The sequence below is a fragment of the Halichoeres trimaculatus genome, unplaced genomic scaffold (assembly GCF_033239565.1).
Source record: "Halichoeres trimaculatus isolate MK-OKI-2021-1 unplaced genomic scaffold, fHalTri1.1 fHalTri1_scaffold_13, whole genome shotgun sequence".
Taxonomy (NCBI): Eukaryota; Metazoa; Chordata; class Actinopteri; order Labriformes; family Labridae; genus Halichoeres; species Halichoeres trimaculatus.
Window position 1 is genome coordinate 26,153,065 of NW_027437191.1, and position 25,760 is coordinate 26,178,824.

Below are 25,760 nucleotides of genomic sequence, written 5' to 3' on the forward strand. Positions count from 1 at the left end.
CAAACTAAGTGATAAGGTTGGAAAGGTGTTGCCGTTTTTAAACCGGGATAGATTCGGAATCAAACCACAGACCCACTGATCCACAGCCAGCTGTGTTATAATCCAAAAAACATCCCTTTAAAATCACTTTGTGACACAAAAACAAAACAAAACAAACAAACAAAAAAACAAACAAACACTGAGACCTTAAAATAAATTGCACTTTATTATTTTATATTTGTACAAGTTGCACTGCATCACAGAGACATCTTACTGCAGAGCTGTGATGCAGATATACACAGGATGAGTGAGACCTGCTGAAGTACAAAATATATCCAAATATGATGCATTAAAAAATGAGACCTTTACAAAGAGGAACAGCCAGAGATCAGATATCCTGCGAAACCTATAGCATGTGTAACCTCAGCACAACAATGCCCACTGTGTCCTAAACTGGTAGTACACATACAATTCTTGCAAATGTCCTCCATTAAAAGTTGACCAGGTAACAGTTTTATAAATTTAACTGTTTTTCAGTAAAAGAATGAATAGGTTAAAAGTTGTGTGGTCTCATTCAAAATAAAAATATAAACTTCAGAAAACAAACATTTAAAAAATAAAGAGAAACGTGTTTATTTCAGTGACTTCTTTATAAAATCTGTTCCAGGACAGAAAAAAAGGAGGTTATCTCTGAGATGTTTACAGTGTTAGTTACACTCGGTTAGTCTCTATAAAGTTCCATCTTTGTTAGTATAAAGGCACCTAAAGGAAATCAGAAACACTTTTTACAAAAGATGATCTGTGAGTATCTTCAGATCTTATACCTCAGAGGATCTAGAACATTGCCCTGAGGAACTCCTCCAGTCAGTTGAAGAAACCTAAAACCTTCAGGAGTTCTTCAGAACCTTCAAGAGGAGCCGAAATACTAAGATCAGTATGTTTAACCTGAAATGTTCAGAAAACTGCTGCAGATAACATCTGACGGACAGACGGCACTTGAGGATTTAACACAAACTCCATAGACTGATGGTTCAAAGGAAGACCTTGGTTTGATTTCCAGCTTTTTCATTTCTGCCTGTGTTTTTTAAAGTCCTGTTTGATAACTTCAGTTAAAATTTTCTTAGGTTATTTGTGTGTTAAAATATTCTGTTGTCATAAAAGTTGTTAGAAATCTTGAGTAACCGTGTCAAGCTCTTCTGTGTCCTCTTTCTTTATTTTCCTGTGATCTTAAAAAACTCTGGAAACAAACTTTTTTCAGCAAAGAGAAATACAATTTGGTTTGCATGAATAAAAACTATCTTAATAAAACAAAATTACAAATATTTGTGCACAAACTTTAATAAAATGTCTCTTTATGTGAGGCATTATCAGCTCCTGAGATCACGAAGAGTAGAGTAACTACAGCAGCTGTGATTTATAAACACTATGCTTTCTTTAAACAGAAACAAACTTTACCGATAAATTCACTGATGTCAGGAGTTTTTGGGATTGTTTTTAATTCTGCTTCTTGGTCCCCAACCCCTCTCTCTTTATCTATGGATAAATTTATGGAGCAACATCAACTGAAAATAAAAACCAGCTTCATTTCCAGACAGTTCTGTCAAACGTTTTTGGTGTTTGACTAAGTTTTTTGTAAGATAAAGGTTAAAATAGTTAAAAGCACATATAAATAAAAGTCGGTTTCTGTGCATGAGCTGAGGGTTCAATGTTCTTTGGATGTTTTAAACCAAATTCAACTTCATGTTTGGAAATCACTTGGTCCTATTTTAACTTAAATGTTTTTCCGGTGTTCAACCATCAAACATTTTCACACATGAGAGTTGAAATCCTGGTTCCACGTTTTGTTCTGTAATTAAGCCTGAATGTTACACATACTTGATCCTGTGTGTGATCCGCTCTCTTCATGCCTCTAAAAAAACATGTTTATGATCCATAAAAACATCATGTTTCATTTCAGTAAAGAATCGTACAGGGGTCTGAGAGCATAAAAACCAAGCTATGATTCAGCAGAGTAAAATCTTTCATGTAGTATTTTTAATTATTAAGCTGGGCTTAAATGATGGAGAGACTGGTTTAAAGTTCATGTTGATACCTGACATAAAAATCCTGACTCAGGAGGGTGATTACAGGAAAAAAGAAGGTTTTCAGGGATTTTATTCTTTCTTCCTTCTTTGGAAGTTTTCCTCTGTCCACTCTCTGACTCCATCCAAATGTTGGTTTTCGTGCTCTGTTGTCTTCCAGTTTTTGACAAACTCAGGTCAGACATACAGAAACCTTCATCCTGCAGGGTTCCTGAGGTTTACAGAGAGGAACTCCTCCAGATGGATCCACAGCAGAGGTTTAATCCACATCCAGCTTTGGTCAGTGGCTGAGCAGCCGGAGACGAGCCAGAAACCCTCCAAGCAGGGAGGTGGACTGTTTGCTGACAGCTGTGGACGTTGACGTGGAGGACGAGGACTTCTTAGATGCTGCTTCCTGGTATGGGATGGTGGCACTGTTGTGCAAGTCGGCATTGATGAAGCACTGGCTGCCTCTAATGTGGTCAACGCCTCGTATGGATGGGTGACCTCGGTACGGCAGAGGGTAGCAAGGCTCCTCGGTGATGGTGCTGATCCCCTCGTTACTCAGGTACCTGTGCAGAGCGCTGTGGCCTGTAGAGGGGACAGAAACAAAGCAGTGTGCTCTCAAATTTGTGACTTCATTAAGGTACTTTTATCAAATAAAGAAATTTCTGCTTAACATGTCTTCAGTTAAACTATGAATAGGTCGACAAACACACCAATATGCACTGTTTTCTGTCCTGAAGGTAAAGCATTTGAGATCTCTCTGAATCAGCTGTGTGGATGCAGCAGCAGCTCTCAGGGTTAATAATCTACAAGTAAAACATTCAAAGCACGCGGCACTCCTTCCTTCAGTTAGTCTGCAGCGGTTAATGAGGCAGACAGGTGGCTGTGACTGATAACGCTATGATTCAGCACACGTTTGAGACCAACAGGTGGTGCTTACCTTTCCTTCCCTTCGATCTGACTTTGGAGGACAAATCAGGGACGCCAGAAATCTCCACAGGCATGGAGACCGGTCGAGGTTTACCTGTACAGATGAAACACGTATTAAATATGAAAACACAAACCAATGTAGCGATCTGCATGCTGTATGTGTGAATGTTTGTGTGAGTGTGTGTGCTCACTGCGTGCAGACGAGCGCTGTCGGAGCAACACAGGGGCTGGTTTGTTCGCTTCGTGTGAGGGACTGACGGTTGTCTTCTTGTCAATAAAACTGGAACGTCTTCGCGCCTCGGCGTCCATACACGAGTTTGGAGACTTGGGCCTCATTTTGACTCCTGGAGACACGTTTGTGTTGGCGTCTCTGCTGAGAGGAGCACAGGAGGAGGAGGGACATGTGAGTGAGGAGGAAGAAATACAGCAGGAGAGTGATGGGTTAAGCTCCCTAAGATACTCACAGAGGTTTGTAAGGAGCAGCGGGCGGAGGAGGGACGTATAGGTCTAGGATGGTGGTCTTCCCTCTCTTCACAGGAGAGTCTGAGGAGTCTGGCTGAGGAGATTTGAAGAGAGCTGGAGCTCCCTGAGGGGTCTGTATGGGACGAGAGGAGAGATTTTGTATGACTGACAATGAAGCTTTGGATTTACTTCATCAAACCTACTCCGCAGTGTTTCTGTGTTTGGGTTGACATTACTGTGACAACCTTAAACTGATTTCAGATCTGATTAAGACCTGAAAGCTCTGTTCGGACCTTCAGGGACACTTCAGACTCCTATCTCCCCTCAGCACATATCCTGGAGCTCTGTTAGCGCTGACAGTGATACGCTGAAATCATAATTATCCTTTTGTTGGGTAACGAGTGAGTCACCTTCCAGAGATGTCTGACATCAACCGGCCTGATACTGACACTGTTTCCTGCCGTTTTTTCCAGGAGAAGTAAGAAGGGATGCATTGTTCCCACACACACCTCAGAGGAGCAGCAGAGCGAGCAGCCGCTCTGTTTTCTCTTGAGTTACTCCCAAATAGAGACGCTTCAGTGAGGAGACGATGACTGATGGACGGAGACAGCAGCAGGGACAGGGAGGGGGGCTTTATTTACCCAAAGGAGGGGCAGTGAGACCACTCAGTCACACCTCTGCAGGGATTTTCTCAGAGAGCAGAAAACCCCTCTGCCCTTCTTTAACTGATCTCATTGTTTCACTACGCTTCACAAGTATCCTCCTCTTCCTACAGCAGGTCAAACTAGTCCTCGGCTGATGTCTAACAGGCTGAAACTTTTACTAAAGTTTCTTTCAATCAGAGCAAATCAGAGCATCTCAGCATAGATTCATTGTTTTAAAATCTTCCTGTTTAATTTCAGAGCTTATCACTGACATCAGTAAACCTACAGCTTGTTGGATTATCCTCTCCTGCTCATTGGCTCTTCAGCAGGGTTCAAGCTTTAACCCTGACAGGTGTCTGAGGATCTCACCTGGACACTCGGTGGTCTCCAGCGTAAATTCTTCAGTGGAGCTGGCGCAAAGCCGCTGGTAAGTCCAGATGACCTCTTTTTCAACACCAGGACCACGCCCCCAGACTCTGCCCTCAGCTTCTCCACCAGGTGCTTCAACTGCCAGCCCACCTGGACCAATAACAGAGCAGAAAGAGGAACTGTCATTAACACCACAGAGCGCAGGAGGGATCATTTTTTAGTATCTCTGTATACATGATATTAACAGCAGCTTTGGAGCAAATATCAAACAACCATATCAAGAAATACACCGCACATCAAACTGAAATGTTGCTCATATCTTGTATGTGAGCTGTAATTTAGCCTCCCTCCACTAGCTGTAGCTGTAGTTCTGCTGTCACAGTGTTCTGAAGCTCTACTACCTGGATGTAAACAGTTATAGCAGACAAATACCATCTGCTTGAACTAGCTCTGTTGACATTAGCTACACTCTGCTAACTGATCTGTCAACCTGCAGTCCTAGGTTTAGCTGTGTGAGCTCATTTTAGACTGACTTTGAACTCTTTTATTCACAAGTCATCATCTTTGGGGTCTGAATTTACAACATTTCCTCTTTAGAGTGGACTCTGGACTTACCACTGTCTGCTTGTTGACCTGAACCACTTCGTCTCCAGCGTGAATCCTCTGAGTTTTATCAGCAGCTGACTGAGGGGCAGAGTCAGAATGAGACATACATCACTCACACTGAGCAGAAAATATGATTTCACTGAATCAGTCTGAGGAATCAAAGGTGTCAAAGAGTAGTTTTTTTAACTTCAGACTCACGTTCTCTGTCGTCCCCGTGATGACGTGCAGCCCGTCGTAGGTGGACTTGATGTAGATCCCCTGGAACATTGAACACAGTTAGCCCTCAGTGTTTGGGAACATGTGATTCTTCTCTATCATCTCTCTTGTTGAGTTTTTAGGTTTCAGAGGTTTTGATTTCTGAGGTTTTTCTTTCAGGGCCTACATCTGTTCCTGTTTAGGACTTGGGTGCTGACTGTGGTCCACGGTGCAGCCGTAAACGATCTGTTAGTGTTTCCCAGGGGGAAGTGGAGCTGAGCAGTGGTTTTTCTTTTTACAGGACTTGGCAGTTATTGGACAGATATGTTCATGATACAGTCAGAGGGATGATGTCTGCTCTGTATTTATTTTCTGCTTCCTCTTTTTGAAGATGAACTCACCAGTCCCTCCCCAGGCCTCACGTTGACAATGTGTACCTCCTCCAGACAGGACATCTCACTCTTTGAGGGGTCCGAGGTCGCCTGCACAGTCTTCTCGCAGATGCCGTTCAGAGCCCGGGACTAAGACCAGAAGAAAAAATGAGACCAAGGTCAGCTCCTTATGAATTCAAACCACAAACACTGGGAGGAGAGGACACTAAAGGATGGACCAGTTTTTGATTGATTGTTGTCTCTTTTTTTAACTGACGCAGGGAAAAACATCTTCATAAAAACATCTAAAGTATCCACAGGTGTGAGCTGAACAGACATGTACAGCCCAGCCCTGACTGGCTGATTTATTTGGATGTGATGATTTTTTTAAGCTCAACACAAACAGGTACAAACAAATACAAACAAATGTTTATCAGTTTAGATGAATCCACCTTTGGATCACACGTTAAAGAGCTTTTTCTGTGCTTAATGTGAGTCGCCTTGTTGATCACATTTCTAGGAACTTTCACTTTCCCATCTCCTCTTGCTTGTCGCACTTCAATATTTGTGATTGCCATGAAATGCTGTGAACTGTCTTATTAAAAAAGCAAATCTAAAACATGAAATACATGATATCAAGAAACGGAGAGATCTAAAACCTAAAAATCTACAATTCTTTAAGGTGCTGTCAGGGTTCAGAGGAGCTTCATATCAAATGGAGCATTCCACTGTATTCTGGCTACTATTTTGTAGATATCCTACATGTTAACATGGTTGCATTGTTTACACAAGAGTTTTCAGCTTTTAGCAGCCTGTAGCATATCAACGCTAACCAGTGCTGGGGCTGGTGTTCTCTGTGAGCTGAGGAAAAAGAGGTGAGGACGACGTGCTGGTGCTGCAGTGTGAGCTAAGAAGAGACTATGTCGACCTGTCCTTCCATCTATGTTATGGGGAATGTAAGATCTGTCTTCATTTAGATGGACAAGCTAACCATGTTAATCCAGCACCAGAGGGAATACCAGAGGGCAGAGTAGCATCATGTTAGTCACAGACATGGCTAACGGAGCTAGAACTGGACACAACATCACGTTGGAAGGATTTCATTTGTTTTAGGTGGACAGAATACAGGAGAGCAAGGCTGAACAGACTGGTGAAGAAGTCCAGCTCAGTCCTGGACCCTGTGGAGGCGGAGGCTGACGGGAGAGTTACAGCCAAGCTGTCGTTGTCGATGAACATTTTTTTCAAGTTGGCACTTATATTATTCTATCTATATATTCTTGAATGTTTTGCACTATATATTTTCTTGTATTGCTGCTGTGACTCTGAATGTCCCTTTGTGGATCAATAAAGTACATTCTATTCAATTCTATTCAATTCTATTTTTTCTGCTTTAATGCATTTTTATTTGTGTGCATTTTACTTCTTCTTCTCTTTCTTATATCATAATTATATTGTCATTGTATTCTTTTTTAATCAGCGTAAAGCACTTTGTGTTTTGATTGGTACGAGAAGTGCCTTTTAAATAAAGGTTGATTGAGTGACATGCAGAGGTCTAAATTAGTGGAAACCCTTGCATAACTTGTGCAAAAGTGGTTTTGAATATCCAGACGTATGTTATAAGTTGTCTTGCTGACATTATCTGTTTGTGTCCACATCAGTTTGTGTTATGAAACTTGTGCAGACAGGATCACTTCCTGTTAGCTGTGCTGGGTGTATTTAAAGAAACTAATCGATTCCTGTGCTTTAAATACACCCAACTTCAGCCTCATTTCTGCTTTCAGTCACATGTTTAAAACACATTTGGTTGTGTTTCCTCTTTTCTTAAATGACTGTAAACTCTTTTCATCATTCAGAGCACAGACTGACTCAAAAATATTTAAGCAGTGTGTGATAAAAGCTCATGCATGCTGCAGACAGGAGCTGTTTGGTTGAAGACAAACAGCAGACTCCTGCAGAAGCTGGCACCATTAAACCAAACCCAGGAGCCTAGCAGGGGATCTGAGGTCAGCAGGGAGGAAATTGCAAGTAAACAAGAGAAACATGCTGCTCAGGAGAGATTACTCTGCATTTCCTTTGATTACTTTAAAATGTGGACGATTTTCATCGCCTGAGTCACATGACGACACAACCTTTGACACACAAACTACTTTAAAGCTTTAAACATCCCTGAGCTGGTGTGTTGTTGTTCGCAGACTCTCTGGCTTCTTTATCTCTCTCTGCAGGACTCTTTGTCACCTGGACAAATAAACTGATCCTCAGTCTGTCAGAGAAACATGGGGAGGTGTCTGCAGATGGGCTGCCGCTCAGATCACTGACAGAGGAGCTGCTAGTCAGGATCAGGAGAGGAGAAGAGAGATAGACGCTTGAAGAGAATATTACCTTCACAGAGCTCATCACATGATGTCTGTTTGTCCTCTGAAAAAAGGAAAGAACAGGCTGTATGCTCCACCTTTCCTTACTTAACCATTTTCACGAGAGTAGAGAAAAAGAAAGTAGATGAACCGTTATGTTCTTGTTTTGTTTTGTTTGTTTTGGCCTCAAAGTGATGATTTTTATCCTCAACCAAATACAATGAGTTGATTTCAACTGATGTATAAAAATATATGTATGCACGCCTTCCTTTAACACCTCTTTCAACCAAAAATCAAATAATATTCTAATGGCTGTGTTTTAAAGCCTTCAGAAGTAAAAAACAGTGAAAACCAACACCGAAGCCCCCAGTGGACAATTTTTTAGGACTCGCTGAGGACTCTGTGAGACGTTTCTGCTCATCTTGCGATGTCTGCAGGAAAGTTTGGGATATTTTTTCCTGATATCAAGTTTGTACTGTTGATTTTTGCAGCCAGAGGTCTTCATTAGGAGCTGACATGAGGACAGAAAGTGATCTAACATCAGCTGATTCAGGTTTCTGGGAACAACAGAGCCGCCAACAGGAAGTGTTATCAGAGACAGGAAGAGGACGGTCCTGACTGAGCTGAATAAACAAACCTCAGGATTCACACACACACACACACACACACACACACAAACACACACACACACACACACACACACACACACACACACACACACACACACACACACACACACACACACACACACACACTTCCCTTTCCTGTCTTGTTCTAAGTGTCCCATGTTGTTCACTGTCTGTGTGTGTGTGTGTGTGTGTGTGTGTGTGTGTGTGTGTGTGTGTCTTAAGGCCCAGAGTAAAGAAGAAACAGAACTCACCACTTCCAGAATCTTCTCCTCGATCTCATAAACAGTACAGTCCTGAAATTACAAGAGACACAAAGTCTGACAACTGAAGAAATCTGCAAACATCTCTGAGTTTATCAGGACACAGGATGAATTCAGCTCATGAAATAAAGTCTCTGCTGTTCACCACCAAAAGTTTCAGCTGGATACAGAACAAAAAATGAGCTCTCTTGGGGAAATGAGAGGAGAAGGAAGAGCCTGTTGGGATATCTTGAGGAAGAATTCAAATAGATGAAGAAATAAAGGTAAAATGACTCAGTAAAGTATGTGACATGGGTCTAACTGATTTTTACATTCAAGGTTGAAAGTTTTCTTTAACACAGTTTGAAATCAGTAAGTTTAATTATAAAACAGTTGCAACTGGGTTATTTTGGGCCCTTTTCTGCCTTGAATCATCAGAGAGGACAGGACAGTGCATAGAGCGAGAAACAGGCTGAGAGTGGGGTGCCACAGATTGGGTTTGGACCCAGGCTGCCTGTCTGAGGGCTCGCCTTATGAGGTGTGCAATCCAACCACTGGGCCTCAAAGTTACTTTTCTAAACAGTGGCGAAGCTGTCTCCCTTATGTGATGGCTCTGCTGTCCTGGTTACTGCCTCTTCAATGGAAGGAGGTGCAAAGGTGCAAAGATTTTGAAACAGCCGAGAGCAATTCAGCAACAAATGAAACTGACCCGAAGAACTTGTCTCTGACTCTGCAGACTATCAGACACAATGCTGCATCCACTGAATTATAGATATTATAATCCTAAAAGAGTAGTGGACATATATCAGGATGATGTTTGCCTGCAAAAAGCTGATAAAAGAGTTAACATGAAACCTGCGAAACACATTGCAAGAGCTCAAGTGCAAAGGACAAATCTTTGAAGCAACCTAAATTTTTCTCATCAAAACAAAGATTTTTGAGGACATTTATGGCAGCAGTGGCAAGAACTAGCACTAAGTTTATCAGACAAAAAAAATGAACTGTTAGGAAAACTATGACACGTTTAAAATGGTGGAATTCCTCTTTCATTTGATCCAAAATTCTAAATAAATTTTCCAAAAAAACAAACAAAGCTGAAGACGTGGGGAAGATGACAAGGGCCACTGAAAAAAAAAGTTCCACAATTTTTTTAATTTATTTATTTATTTATTTTTTTTGAGAAAAATTCAGAATTCTGACTCTTTTCTTAGAATTTTGACTTTTTTCTCAAAATTAAATAGTAATAAGAAATATGATATTTTTCAGTGGCTCTAATCCTCTTGGGTAGAAGAAGTGAATGGAAAGATGGAGCTGATCTTTATAACGGCGACTTCAGATGGAGCTGGTATGTAAAGAATATCAATGTGTTTTCATCTGAGCCTCCGGTGTGCATTTCGAAATACTAAAATGTTAAACAAGACAAAAAAAGAACTTGTTTAGTGAGTTTTGTGTGTGAGTCCATAAAAGCGGGCTGAGTAAAACACAACTCTGCTCAGTGTGTGAGCTTGTCCAGCAGCTCAGGAATCCTCACACCTCTTCGTTTACATGCTGATGAGTCAGACAAACAGAGACACTTCAGAATTCCAGCAGGAAAAGGAAACTAAAGAGTTAATCAGATATGGTTTGGCTTTATGTTAAATAAGGAGATGTAGGATGAAGGCTTTGTCTGGATTCAGAGACAATTTAAAAGCATATCTGTCATCACCGTCTATATAAAGAAGTCCAGAAACAAACCGTGCTGTTTTAAAAACAGACAGTAACTCTAACCCCGTCCTATCGTACGAGACAGCTTCCTTTTCTCTCTGAGTGTGGTGTGTGGTGAGGAGGAATCAGCGGGAAAGCAAATATTTGAGAAATGACAGCCTACAGGAGAGTGAAACCAGAGGGAGGGACAGCGAACGCCTCCCTGAGACACTGAGAGGATTCCTGCTGTGGTCGGTGAAATAACAGCTCCCTGAAAACAGGCTGACAGGATGATTGCATGACAGCACAACGGGCGACGCCTTCAACTCTGCACATGCATGTAGAGACGACACGCTGGAAAAACATGGAACTGTGCATAGTCTCATTCTGCTGGGGGTCCTAAAACCTGAGGGTCGGACTTCTGTTAGAGTCAGCTGCTTTTTAAAAAAACACAGAGTCCACAGCTTTCAGTTCCTTAGAAGTAATAGAGCGGCAACTCAAGAAGTGCAGTTCTCTTTATTTCTTAAGTCTGGTGCAAGGAACAAGTAGCAAAGCATGATCAGAGAACTTCCGAATCCTGCAGAGTAAGTTACAGAAGAGTCTCTGCATCATTTTGGAGCTAAGTGCATAAACAATGAAGATGAAATCTGATAAAATCAAAGTATAAAAGAGAAGAGAAAAAGAGATCTCTCTGCTGATATCTGACAGACCCACGGGACTTTGAACATGTAAACAGTTTTAATCATCAAAGCCTGAAAATAAACAGCCTGATATAAAAACATCCAACAGTTCATGACCTCCACTTTCTCTCTGATGGCTCTGAAACATGGGCTCAGACTCAGAAGTAATGTTTAAAAAGGTAACTGGTGCATGATCTGAGGTTTTGTTCAGGGTGTCTGAGCTTCACTGACCTTCTGCACGGTGGATGTGAGCTCCAGGCACAGCTGGATGATTCTGCTCTTGGTGGAGGTGAAGTCGTTGGCGCTGGTCAGAGGAGTCCTGCAAGGAGAGGAGGAGGAGGAGAACCACAATAAAAGTATGAACTCTGCAGAGACTGAGAGCCAAAGCAAGCACATTTAGAGGACTGTGAAGGCAGAAATATGACTGTTTATTGGTTTGTTTGTTGGTCTGTGGCTACCTGACAGGTTAAAAGCTGTTAAAGGACATTCAGGGAGCTGACTTCTCTGTCATTTTAGAAGTCTTTCTGTAGCTCTTCACCTTAAGTCTCATATTTGTTGGAGTCTGCTCTTCAGGTGCATTTTTGTCATGCTTCCCTCTCCGTTAGCAGATGAGCAGCAGCTGCAGACTCTCCTGTTGTTATAATGTTGCTTTTCAAAAAGCAGATTAAAACCTTTCATTTGAGAAGGTGCAAAACAGATTAAGTTATCTACACCAGACATCTTTGAAGGTAAGTTTTTGTGTAATACTTCTGTCTCACCTTGCTGTAAAAGTTTTCCACTGGTCAAGTTTCTCTAAAGTGATATTTTTTTGCATGAAGAAGTGGCTCCAAATGTATTCAAACCTGTGTTATTATATATTAAACTTGTGTTTTTGCAGTTTTTATTTTTTGCTTGCACTCAAATGTGTTATGCAGATTTTTTAATGTTTATTTTCATGCCTTTTGTGAGGCACTTTGAGCTACCTTGTTGCTGAAATGTGCTGTAGGAATAAACTGTCCTCTTACAAAAGCTGAATCTAAACAAGACTCTAAATAATCTGTTTTCAGTGTCTGCACAAACTGACTGTTAACCTGTGAGAGAACAGACACACGACACATGTCAGGTGTGTTGTTGGTGTCAGTGCTGTAACATGTCGGTGTGTGTGTGAGAGAGACAGCTGTAGTGATGTGGAATGCTCTTCAAGCTGATACAGGCTGAGAGAAGCTGAAAGACTCGAACATGTTAACAAGGAGCACGACTAATGACTGAGTGTAAGACAGAGGAGTGTGTGTGTGAGGAGCCTCTTCACACTCTTTGTTTGTCTCTCACACTCGCAGTGACACACAGCCAGAGCAGAAAGTGAGACCCTCAACACTTCCACTTCCTTCTTCCAGGAAACGTATGAAAGTCTAGGAGGCACACTCCTTCCTCCTTCTTCATTCCTGCTTCCTGTGTTATGTTTTTGTTATCTTTTAATGCTGATTCTTCTCAATCTGAGGCCATATGTGGAGTTCACAGTCAGTATTATTCACTGCATGTTTATTACAGAGCTCTGTTGGGTCGTTCTGAGTCTGTCTAACCTCAGTGAGAGGCTGGAGTCTGAAATCTATGAGGTTTAAACACGTTGTGTGTGAGCCGGTTTGATACGACTGTCACTAAGTTATTGAGTGGCACCTTTAATATTCAAGGTCCTTCGTTGTGGATAGGCTGTGTTACTTAGTGTGTATACCTGTCGAGCCAGCCCAGCAGACTCTTGGCGGCTCCAATCAGCTCCATGACGGCAGTCAGGAACTCATTAGAGGGCTGATGGGAGATCTTGCTGTTGTAGACGGGGTTCTTCCTGCGCTGCGTCACTGCGCTGTTCAGGTTGTGATGGGCTGCCCTCATCTTCCCCACCAGAGTCTTGAGGTTGTCCGACTCCACGCCATAATTCTGCGAAACATTTAAAATGATTACTTCATCATGTCTTATGTAGTTCTCTTATACTTGTTGTGATCTGGATGAACACAATCATAACGAAGGGACCTGACTGTTTTAGAGCAATTATTGTTTCTTAGGGCTGAGCTGATAGAAAGCTGTACAGAAAAAAAATCCCCAGAAACATTGAGGAGGGAAATATACCGGTTCCAGAGGTTCTTTTCCGTCTGTTTTTGATTTGAAGCCATTTAAGCTTCCACAAGTAAACTTGGTGTCTGCCACACAAATAAAACTCTCTGAGATGATCCTGTTTAAAAACTACACTTGATAACACACAACAGATTTATAGGTTTTAAGTTTGAATGTGAAGAAAAAAAGAAAGAAGACATGGACTACAATCCTTCCATCTCAGCCAAACACACACACATTCTCTGCCTCTCACACACTTACTCACCCTGACAATGATCTGACTAAAGAGATGTGTTCAGTGTGGAGCCAAAACTCCAAACATGAGCTGAAGTGCGAATTTTCAAGAGTGATAATGAAGCTCAAAGAGTTTAAGTTTGAGTTAAAAATGATTCAAGAGTTTTTTTTCTCCTGGATGTTTTCTAGGAGACTGAATCCTCATTCCCTCGTTTTCTGCTGTCAGCGTGAACATGCCGTGACGCCTTGGGCTGCTCAGGTGTTTTGAGGCGTTAGGACACTCGCAGCCAATCAGAACATCTACATCCAAACTGATAATCCACCTGTTGGCTGACTGCACTGTGAAAATATCCACCTTCACCAAACATGACATCTTACAGACAGACAGACATGGGCTTCAGGTCACATTTAAGTCACATCAGAGAGGAAATGAGCTCGAGCGAAGGAGAGAAAGATGGATCAGGTCTGAGTCTCTGCAGGGGGCATATGAAAAAGTACTGCACACAAAGCTTAAAGGTCTCCATAAGAGAGGTAAAGTAAAGACATTTCAAGAAGGCTCTTGGAATGTAATCTGAAAAGGGATGTACTGATCCAACTTTTCTGGTTCCAGTATTTATACCTGGGCTTTGGGTGGTATCAACCAACCGATACCAATTCTGGTATCAGTAGCCAATATTTGGACCCAAATATTCCGCTTGTGTTCTGTTTATTTGCTCAAACAGAAAGAATTTAACCTTCATACACACCTCAGTCCGAAAGAAAAGTGCCAATCTGAATGGACTTTTAATCGGTTTCACAGGGATGGAATATTCCTTTCCCCAAACCAATTGAGGTATCATGTATCCACTCAAACTGAAAGTTGCTCGGGTGCATTCTTTCAGCGCATGCTCAGATATGACATAAGACGCAACTAGAGACGTTCCTCAACTTTAAAAATGGCGGCGAGCCGTCAGCTCTGGACTGCTGTGGAAAGTTTGTTTTCGATCCAAACTTTGAAAGAAATGAACTTAATTTCTAGACTGGACAAACAAAAAAGTTGCAATACGGAGTATTGCAACACCGTGATAAACAAACTGTCGTCCTCCAGCTTTGATAAATCTTGCGATGTTTACGTTTTTCTGCACATGCTCCATTGACTATTGTGTTTGATTATAGTGGCGCATGTAGACCTGAGATTGGAATATTCCTTTCCATGTATACTATTGTTTTCTGAAAAGTCATTCGGAAAGATTCCATTCGGAAAGACGAAAAACTTGTGTTAAATAATAACCTGCATGCCCTACAGTGGGGAAAGACTGGTAATGTTTTGGGTAGAAGGCCAAAAGTGAGTATACGGAGTTACTGAAATTAACTTTTTATTTAAACTATAGAATATTTAATTGTTTAGCAGCAGTTTGGTAAAAACAAAGCTTCAGGATGTACAGAAATTCTATTTAATTGTAAACTTTTATACACTGTAGACTGGTAATGCGGCAAAAAAAAAAGAGAAAGTGCATCAAAGGTAACATTTTAAATCAAATAGTCAAGAGCGCTGTTAAAATAAGGCGTTTAGCTCGTTGCCTGGATCGGCATCAGTGTTTTTAAAAACTAAATCTCTGACTGACAGGGGAAATAAAAACTGAAACAAATCACAGGTTGAGTTTCCAAGAACTGTCAGAAAAGGTAAGATTGATTTACGTTGAGGAGAGGAGCAACCCCGCTTTGTAATCAAAGTGAGGGTGCCGTTTAGAGCTGAAGAACATTAACATTAACTCTGACTGAGCCCTCTGGACTCTAATTATTATAAACTCAGAGTGTTTGAAACCCAGGGATGAAAAATGGATCATCTGACAGCCAACGGAAGCTGCTGCTGCTGGAACAAAACTGCAATGGCTCTTCCTTTGCACGCTGAATGCTTTCTTTTTATGTGTGTTTTTGTGTGTGTGTCACGGGAAGGGCGGGGGGTCTTTCTGACAGGTGGGAGGGTCACATCTGTTTCCTGCTCCAAACCGTACAGCAGTAAAGCGCTTTGTGCTGCAGAAAATACCCCAAACACGTCACCTGACCTTCAATTGAGTCCTGCAGGAAAACTCTCCCTGAAAGAGCTGCTGCAGGTGTGTCTGTGGATCTATTCAGGACTATTTACAGTCCTGTACTGCATCTCTGCTCACTGTGAGGTCATGTTCAGACTGTTAGAGGCTATTATTGGTGTGTGAAAATGTTCCACAGATAATAACATCATCAGAAACAGGCCTGTGTGTGCAGGGAGAGGAGGTTTGGAGATTCAGATCTGCTTCCTTACACTTTTAATGCTCAGATGAGTCAAATAAGCCTTTAATAGCTTTGTGTTTTACTTCGTTTTCAGTCAAATGAAATAAAACCACCAATAGGTTCTCCTCCACCTGTTGAACAGTGTACAGTGGAATAAAGCTGATTTTGTTGGGTTCCAACAGCAGTAGTCTGATGATGATGTTTGTGTTCAGTAGTCCTGTTATGTTCACAGTTTGTGGCTGGTGACAGCAGGGTGTCAGGCTCCATTCAAACAGGCGTCTGGATCCTATTCAGCTGAGTTACTCCATTAAAGCTCTGCAGCTCTGACTGTAAATCCCCCTTTTGAACTGGACAGAGACACACAGAGCTCATAAACAGCTGACTGAGGCGCTCTGTCTGCTCATCAACACTGAAACTCTCTGAAACAACGTGTCTGTCACTTACAAGAAATGTTTTCCTCTTTTTTTCATGAGGTCAGAGCAGTCCAGGTCAAATACTGGATCCAAAAACAAACATTTTAAAACCTGAGGGCATCTTTGTCCAAAGGATGTTTCTGTGTTTCTGAGGAGATCTCACAGCAGACAGGCGTCTGTTTACCTCTGTCACTTCAACTCTCCTGTAAAAACATGTCTGAAACTGACCGAACAGTAAGCTACTGAAACAGACCTTTTAAGTGTTTCTGTGCCAAGGATTCATTCCTAAACAGATAAAACAGGAATGAGGAGTAATTTTCAAGTTTTGGCCAAAATTTTGATAAATAATCTTTCAATAATAATAAAACAATACAAAAATGAAAGTAGTTTGTGTGGCTATAATCTCATCTTCAAACTGTATTTGTATTTTTATTTTTTTTTTAGCAGCCATTGATCATAATCTGATAGAATTGTCAGACGGTGGTTCTTTGATATCTGAAAGCTGTATTCTTTTTGCTGTTTAATAACCAAAAACTTCCTTTATAACATAAAAACAGCCCAAATAACATGAGAAAGCTTCGGTGTCACTGTAAGATTCAGGACGGGAGAGACTTCTGCAGCACCAAAGAATTCTGGGAGTAGGGATGGGTACTAAATTAAGCACTTTTATAGGTATTGATCAAATTCTGTCTATAGTGCCAAGTATTAATTAACATAAAATTTAAACAGTATCATGTTTAGGTACCTCAACGCATCCTTGTGACTATGAGGGAGTGGAGGAATAGGCAATTTTCCATGCTGGACATGAACACAGCATTGCAAGTTTGCATATTAAGAATAAATACGTTAAATTGAAAACTTTCAGGTTTTATTATTGTGCAAATTAATGTTTATTACCACATTAACACACGAAAGAAAGAAAAAATGGTATCCTTGAGTACTGATACCAATTTCCAGGTCCTGGGTATCAGTAACATATTGTTCCAAATGATATTACCCATCACTATCTGGGAGGAATAGGAATATGATCAAAATTGTGGTTAAGTTCAAACTTTACATCCATAAGTATCACATATAAGAACTGTGGACGGTTGTTAAATAGATTTTTGTCTCCTTTTGTCTGCAGGGGGGAAACGGGGAGATGTTTGATGAATCAGCGAGTAGTTTACAGCAACTCTGGAATAGTGTTTCTGCTTGAAATATCCATTCCTGGTATAAGATGAAGACAGGTAAGCTTTGTGTCAGAAAAAAACTTTATGTAGGAAAACAACTACAATAGATTACAACATCTTTCTTTTAGATAGACCGAGATAGACCGATACAAATTTTTCTGATAACGATTATTTGTAGTCGAGGCCAATTACCAATATTTAGAGCTGATATTAATGTGCAGTCAAAGCGCAAATGTTGGTGTCAAAATTTTGAACAATACAAACTCCAACACTTCATTCAAAAGCCTTTAAGCATGAGTTTATTAAACAACTCCCAGGCTTAGCAGCATGTTTTATAAGGTTAAATGAAAACTTAAAAAGATAAATAACTAAAGTTTTCTACAGTAAATAAAGTTTTCCAAAATTTCAATGCAACTGCAATAACTGTAATAACTGCACTGCTGATTGGCTCTTTCCCAAGCCATGGATCTGCTTGTAACCAATCAGATGGTACTGTGGGTGGGACAGTGCTGGGGACTGAGTAGTGACTGCAGACAGCGGGCCGGTTGCATCAGAGCTGCAACAACGCAGTCTTAAATTTGTTTCCTATCAGCAGTCGGATTGAAAAAAAGGCAGATGCCGATATGCCTCAAAATGCCAAATATCGGCCCTGATAATCAGGCCGGCCAATAATATGTCTATCCCTACTTTCTTTGTCCACAGGGGGCGCCTGCTGCTTTATTCCTCTCCTTGGTAAATTCTGTGATTTAACTCTATATGTGTTAAAAAGTCACAAACCTGTATTTGGCCTTAAATTTATCAGTACACAGAGACACTGTGTTTCCAGTCTGAGTTGGATCCAATTCACACATCCCTGTCTCCTTGAACACTGTTTCACACATTGAGATCCCCAACCTACACTGAACCCATTGGCTCATAGATAGACATAGCAATCCTAATCTCAGGAATGGTAAATACTGAACACACAGACTGGTCTGTTAGAATTGACTCTGCATTACACTGGGCACCCATGTGTACTGTCTGACATTTCTCCTCGATCAAGCTAGAGAAACTATTTCAACTTAAGCCATCTGAGTCTCCTGAGTCTTCATCAAGTGGTCAAGGTTTCTGAAATTTCCTCAACCCAGGTAAATTTAATAATTATTTAATTGTTTTTTTTTGCGGTGTTTTAATTTTTTTCCTTGGAGAAGGGATCATTTTTAAAACCTCTGCACATTTCTTACAGTGTGAAGGAATCAAACCCAGAAGTGAGGGCGCGTCTCCAGGTTTGATAAGGGTTTAACAGAGAGCGCTATATTTACATCAGCACATTCTCTGGCGGCGCTGTCAAGCCTGGTGTTTGTAAATCATCTGAAAGGAAAAAAAGAATCAGAGACAGAAAGACAGTCTGAAAGAGGGCTTGTTCTTCATCTTCCTCCTCCTCCTTAAAGAAGAGGTTGGATCACTAATCTCTGAGTACCAGGTTTTAAAGCTCGGGTTCGTCCTTTTTGTTCTTGAATTAGAGTTGGGTTGTTTTGCAGTTTTGCACCCTAAATATTTCAGCGTAGGTTCCTGATTGGCCAATAAATAAAAATCAGAATGTGATCAGCTCATGTCCATCCCTATCATACACTACCGTCCTTCCCTTTTTGTGCATTTATCTCAAAATCTTTAAAACAGACAGAAACGGGAACCTGATGTATCAAACGAGAGGTGTCCAGAGGAGCGTTTGGAAAAGAAAGAAGCTCAACTGCCCAGTTATTTCATGTCATAAAGCTCCTTAAAACTTGAGGTCATGTGTGCCGCCTCTCGATGAAGCTTTAAATATTTATTTGGGGAGTAACAGGACACAGATGTTTGGGTTCGGATCAGGACACAGAGTGACTTCTGCTCACGGTGCACAGAGCGAAGACTGTAGCAGTTTGTCATCTGTTGACTGAGTGAAGCCACCTCATCAGGTGAGCCCAGCCCTCATAACTCAAACTATAAGAGCAGCAAACAGCCTATCAATGAGCAAGGAATTATGAAAACACGTGATAAACAGCCGCTGACTGGTCTGAGCAGAGTCATGTAACAGTGCGTGTGCAAACAGACACATCAAACATATGAAGTCATTAGTAAAGGCATCTTAGAGAATCTGTGAAGACAGAGAGGCAAACATGAAGAGTCTTCAAAGAGTTTCACTGTCGCTGACTGCAGAGTCAAACCAAGACTGAGAAAACTGTGTGCGTCACTGTGGAGGTCTGCGTTGTAAGAATGCTACCACTACATCTCATCTGAACACCACTGTGAGCTCCTGTGTGTGCATGCTGAAATATTTCATGAGACATCGTTTGCACATCCCTCACTGACAAGAAAATACAGCGTTCAGCTTCAGTGTTTGTATTCATGAGAGGTTCAGAGCCTGCACATTTGATGTTCACACACTGCTCACACAGATAAAAACAAAGCTGCTCTGAAGTTAAAGTGATTAAATGTAAGATAATACACCTGATTCTTTGTGACCCAAAGTTTGAGGAAAGAGTCTTTCATTTAAATATCAAAACAGGATTTTTTAATAAAATTCTCAGTGCATTTCCAAACTGCCTGCAGCCTTTCTGAGTAGCCTAGTTTTCCAGGCCGAGCGTGCTAACTCTGCAGAAAGCATGCATATTAAAGAGGAGAGGCAGAAAGCTTGAAGCTATGTTCTTATTGATCCATAGTCCCAGTTTGCAGCTGGATTTATGAGCCATGAGCAACAGTTATCATGGAAAGGCCTCTCACTGAAGGTGATTTTATCAACGTTTTTCCATCTTGGAAAAATCGGGCTGATTTTTGTCCCCCTTGAGATCAAAGCCAGCAAAAGCCTGATTGTCTGATGTTTGCGAATGACAATATGTGTGATTTTCCTGTGGTGTGGGGAGTGTTCAGTGTGATTTTGTCTGGTCAGAGCTGCTCGGAAGGCCGCCGATTAAAGGATAAGTCGGTTCATATAGCTTTTACATTGTTTATAAAATGAAGTAGAACAAAATACTCGCCCAGAAGGCTTTCCTGATCCAAGCAGTGCTTTGGGAGATACTTGGATCCAAAATCGTGCAGCGGACGTCCGTATAATGGGATCCATCGGGGCATAGACAGCGCCGCTCCTGAAACTGCATTAATCGCCCAATAACTCATGTTTCTTACCAATATTCCATCATGGTCCGCTCCGGGTTAGTCCTCTGCTGCACTCTGTGTCACTCCAGACAGTGCTGTGTGGCTGTTATGACCTCTGAACTGACGAAGACTTTGTTTACGATTGCCCCTCCGCGCATGCGCAGTGCGGCTCATTGTTTCAGGGGAAGACGGCAGGCTACATGACAACGCGCGGAGGGGCAATCGTAAACAAAGTCTTCATCAGTTCAGAGGTCATTACAGCCACACAGCACTGTCTGGAGTGACACAGACTGCAGCAGAGGACTAACCCGGAACGGACCATGATGGAATATTGGTGAAAAACATTAGTTTTTGGACGATTAATGCAGTTTTAGGAGCGGCGCTGTCTATGCCCAGATGGATCCCATTATATGGACGTCCGCTGCACGATTTTGGATCCAAGTATCTCCCGAAGCACTGCTTGGATCAGGAAAGCCTTCTGGGCGAGTATTTTGATCTACTTCATTCTACAAACAAAGTAAAAGCTGTATGAACCGAACTTATCCTTTAAGCGATCATAGATAATAAACATGTTTAATATTTGCAACTAAAAATCCTGCAGTGTGCAGGGCGCTCCGAGGATCTGACGATAGCTGACTCAGTTGGCTGACTGAAGAGGAAGTAAGAAATCTCTGTAATACTTGTGATGACTTTACTCACCAACAAACTCACACTGTGGTGCATACAGCACATAACTCCACAAACTCCACAACTTTTTCCATAATCTTTTTTTTTTTTCTGTGTGTTTTCTTTTTTTTTTTTTTAAATTTAAGAGGCCAGAAACAACCGACATTGCTTTTTCACGTTCGTCTGTCATGCTTGTTTACCCTGAAGTCAAGTTTTACTACGCAAGATTTGGAATACTGAGCGCGGAGAAGCTGAAGCTCTGCTGAAGAGAGCACACCAAACACTCAGATCATTACAGAGAGCTCTTGTGTGATTTGTCTTTTGTTATCATCAAGTGTGTGGTTTCTGATTGTGTGAAAGTTTGAAGAATCCGGTAATGTGTGCCAGCGTTTAGCTTCTTACTGACCAGTGCACAGAGCAGATCCACGGCCTCCTGCATCAGCTCCTGGTGTCCGACCCGCGTCATGCCCAGAGCGAGAAACTCCTGGTGGGACATCCTGAGCAGCTTCTCTCCATCCACCTGCTGACGCTGGAAGGACGGGATGTACTGCTGCAGGCTGTCGTCCAGACCTGAGGGACAGACAGAAAGATGGCAGACTTAGAGGGAGATTAATACACTCTCAGTGTTCCTCTCAGAGTGTCTGTGATATTTCTGGGTGCGCTAACTAACAGCTATCATGTATTTAACACCAAATGTACACGGTGACTCTGAGTGCAGATTAACTCAGCGAAGACATAAGCTGTCCACGCCAGGGAGAGTAAACGATACTGAGCTCACTTTCGGTTTCAGTGAAAGTCCGCTCTGTTATGATCCGTTCAAGCTTGACAGCAAACACAGGTGCTGAGTCAATACACACTTATTGACACTTCTTGCTGATCCATCAGTGACACCCAGCAGCCAACAGCGTCCAGCCTCCTCACTGCAGCTCAGGATCTCTCTCCTTTCAGACAGAGTCCTGCACAAACATGGCCTCATGTTTTAAACATGAACCTCTGCAGCTCCTCATACACGCTCTGCATTCCTGAAACCTTCTTCAGTTTTTCCAGGTTGGGTGATGCTAAAGTCTGAAACTGCTCACGAGTTCATGCAGACTGTCACACCTCAGACATGCAGTGAAAAGTCACCATGAGGCACATCCTGTCTCAGTTGTCTATTTTGTGGGTTCATTCTTCTAAATGTTGTCTTGATATCAACCTGGAAAGAGTCGCCCCAACCAAAGTTAGCATCAAACTTTATCAAAAGTATTAGACTGCTAAAGAAATCTAAAAATTTAAATATCTCCAAACAAACAGACATAAATCACACCATCGTCTCTTTTTATTCACCCTTTCTGCAGGGTTGCTTTAAGACCCAGACCAGTAGAAACCTTGTGACCTCATGAGAACGTAAGCCAGACACAGCCAGCTTCACTGGCGCCACTCCGTGTCCGACCCTGAACCCTGACCCCTGACCCTCTTTGTGAAAGCGGGCAGCAGGAGACGAGATAAAAGAGTTCTCAGGACCAGATCAACGAGGAGCAGCATTACACGCTCTTAAAATGCTTCTCAACTTTATTGAATATTTACCTTTTACATGTTTGTTGGCTTTCATACAAGAGCTGCAACAACAGGTGGATTCATCGATTGTCAAAAGTTTAAATTGTGTAAATCTATGGAGGCAGGAAAGTACCATGACATTTTAAGAAATCAGGAAAGTTTCACTAACGTGACATTTTCTATTCGGCCTCCTTCAGATCTCTTCATGTAAAAATAGCCGTCGCCTTATCAAAGCTTCCGTCCAGGCGCGTGCCCCAAATGGTGAAGACGTGAAGCAGCGATCCAGACATCTGTGACCAACAAAATGCCTGAGCTGGTGTGAACAGAAGAGAAACAACTGTCCTTCCCTGCATGTGTTCATTCAAGACTCCTGTTTGAGTTCAGATGAGCCGCGGGACGACAGATGGCCGACGGTCTGACAGCGGGAGGAAAATTCCTCACTCTCTAACTGCTGAGGTGACGCCTCGGAGTGTTATTCACTCAGAATAATACAACAGGAGACTTGTTGCGTAGAAGCTAAAATATATTAAGCTAGTTTCTTTGATAAGTTTTACTTTGTAGCATAGATGACGTCATCACTTTGGTGATGTCACTGCTTTGAAGCTATCCATGGGTGTGGTTGTTTATTTAATTTCTTACTTATTGCGTGTGGTGGTGGATATTAGGAACAAAAACATAGCAGACCCACAGAGCATGAAGCTCAGATATTTTTGTTGACTGACACTTTCATTTTCATCTTCTTTTTCACCTTAGTTTTACCATCATCATTTATTTAGTTTTGAGCCAGTCATATTTTCCTATTTTTGCCTAAATTACATGTTGGCTCGTTTTAGATTTTGTTTTGGAACAATAAACTCTTTGAACTGAGTACTGAACCCTTTTTTACGGTGGCCGAGACCCGCCACTGATGCAAACAAAAGTACCTGAATATGTTTTGCTCCATATTCGATTAAAGTTACCCAACTCGGTTCTCCTCTTTTTAGTAGTCTTACTGCAGCCAAACACTGTTTCCCCGTGTTAGCCGAAGCTAACAGTACACCGTCATCCCCCAGTTCAACGTTAAACCGCCAAACCTGGGGCTACACTGCCTAACCAAACAACACAGTAGAAAGTACACACAGTGAGATTAAACACTAGCATTCTCACTTATTTTCTCAAATCTCACTAATTTCTCAAGAATCGCCGGTGCGTCTGCAAATATAGTTCCCAGTAATCCACTTCCGTTCCGTTATTTGCAGTTAACTTTTTAATTTGCTGCGGTGTTTCCCTTTATTTGCAGTGGCGTTTCTTTTTTAATTTGTAACAGCGGTTTTTTTGTTTGCAGCGTCTCTTTATTGTTTGCAGCGGTTTTTATTTTTGTTTGCTGTGTTTCTTTATTGTTTGCGGGTACTTCTGTTTGCATCGGTGGCGGGTCTCGGCCACCGTACTTTTTGTATCTTTGGACGCATCACAAAAAAAGGAAGAGCTTATCGTAGCAGCTGAACTTTTGTTAAACAGCTGCAACGTATCGTAATGAAGCTGCTTTCTCTGTTTAATAATCTCACATACCAACTGTGGACTTGTTTGAAGAGAAGATTAAATGATTATTGAGTTTAATAATTTCTCTAATAACCTTTAATGATTCATTGCATAAGAATTTAAATCTACCATGCCTCTAATCGCAACACGTTTCAGGCTCCTGAAATTGAAATTTTGCAGTTACTTTGTCCTGTTTAAAACAAAAAAAAATCATTTGGGTTTTTTAATGCTCTCTCATATTCTGCCAAATTTGTTGAACAGGTTTTCAGTTCAGACAAACTTTTGCAATAATGAGAAATCACTTAATGAAGGAAATAAATGACAGATTAATATTAGAGTGATCATAAGATGCAGCTTTATTAGATTTACTGCCACAAACTGATCAATCAATCTGTTTATCTTTGGCTTTTGCAGGTTTAAGGTACATTTTCAAGCAAAAATTTACATTGCTTTTATAAGTTAAGAGTCCATCAGAAAAAGTAATTAGCCTCTCCATTCAGTAAATAACCTCTTTGAAGACACTAAAGCACATATAAGCATATTCTTTATCCTGTTTTTCTTTTATTTGATTTAGCTCAAAGGGAATGATGCATTTTTAAATGTAGTCTTATTTTAACCCCATCAAATTACATTTTTAACGTATCATTCCAAAAAAGACTTAATTCATTCAATAACTATATCCATATCAGCAGCAAACATCTCTGTCTTTCTGTGTTTGTTTTAGTTTTAGCCGCTGAAAGAAGAAAATACTGCTAAAAGCCAGAAAGCCTGTTCAGCTCCTGCACGTGTCTGGATCAACGCCCGGCTGCAAATTTCCCCAATAATCCCAAACTTCCTGAGTGAAAGGGTGAAACTTCCTGCTTTAAAAGGATTCTCTGGAGGAGATATGAGCGCTCCTCCTCGTACAGTGGATCTGAGCTGGATGGCAGCCTGTGAGAGTCTGCGGTCAGCAGGAATGTGTTGGCGACAGCCTGGATCACATTACTGACACTCGAGGAGGCCGATAATCTCTCTGCTGCACAGCAGGGTCGGCTAAATGTCACGCGACAGCCAAATCACCTGCTAATGAAAGCAGGGACAATGCTGGAGCCCAGAGAACAGAAGCTTAAGAGAGCAAATGTGAGCTGGAGCAGTTATTCCATCAACACAAGCAGAAATAACTCGCTCAGGTGGGAAAGGAACACTCCTTCAGGTTTCAGTGTGCAAATATCGTCTTATTCCCAGCTAACAAAAGCTGGAGCTCGTCTCTCTGTGCTTTAAAGTGTGAATTATTAAAAACTATGCTGAAGTTATATTTAAGACTGCAGAGTAAGATTCTCAATCCCAGGAGGATTAAAACGTCTCCTGATTGGGCACAGTGCCAACATCCAGAGCTGGATCCAGAGTCCTCATGAGAAACAAACGTGGTTAACGTCTGTGACAGTTGAGACATTTCTATCATTCCACATGTAGCGGAGTTTGGCTCTGGTCCCAAACTGTGGCAGACGGTGAAGGATGAGGAGCTGGGTGACTGCGCTCAGATCCAGATGAGCAGTTTGTGCTTCTGGCTGCAGAGACAATCCTCAAAC

At 41.5% G+C, this 25,760-nt stretch overlaps 1 protein-coding gene across 2 annotated transcripts in view; it reads right to left on the bottom strand.

Moving 5' to 3' along the window:
• Nucleotides 1-204: 204 nt before the first annotated feature.
• LOC141802201 (connector enhancer of kinase suppressor of ras 3-like) overlaps nt 205-25,760 on the bottom strand; it is a 39,793-nt gene continuing 14,237 nt past the window's right edge. Inside the window, exons 2-13 of one of the 2 annotated variants that reach the window (XM_074685701.1) lie at nt 21,545-21,708; nt 12,913-13,115; nt 11,436-11,523; nt 8,854-8,895; nt 5,653-5,772; nt 5,255-5,314; nt 5,066-5,134; nt 4,451-4,600; nt 3,440-3,570; nt 3,167-3,345; nt 2,986-3,069; nt 205-2,630 (exon numbers count right to left, since the gene is read on the bottom strand). In XM_074685701.1, coding sequence (XP_074541802.1) covers nt 2,341-2,630; nt 2,986-3,069; nt 3,167-3,345; nt 3,440-3,570; nt 4,451-4,600; nt 5,066-5,134; nt 5,255-5,314; nt 5,653-5,772; nt 8,854-8,895; nt 11,436-11,523; nt 12,913-13,115; nt 21,545-21,708 — 1,580 coding nt within the window. In that variant the 3' untranslated portion in view covers nt 205-2,340. Of the gene's footprint in view, nt 2,631-2,985; nt 3,070-3,166; nt 3,349-3,439; nt 3,571-4,450; nt 4,601-5,065; nt 5,135-5,254; nt 5,315-5,652; nt 5,773-8,853; nt 8,896-11,435; nt 11,524-12,912; nt 13,116-21,544; nt 21,709-25,760 lie in introns of both variants that reach the window. The other variant, XM_074685700.1, reaches the window with a different exon arrangement.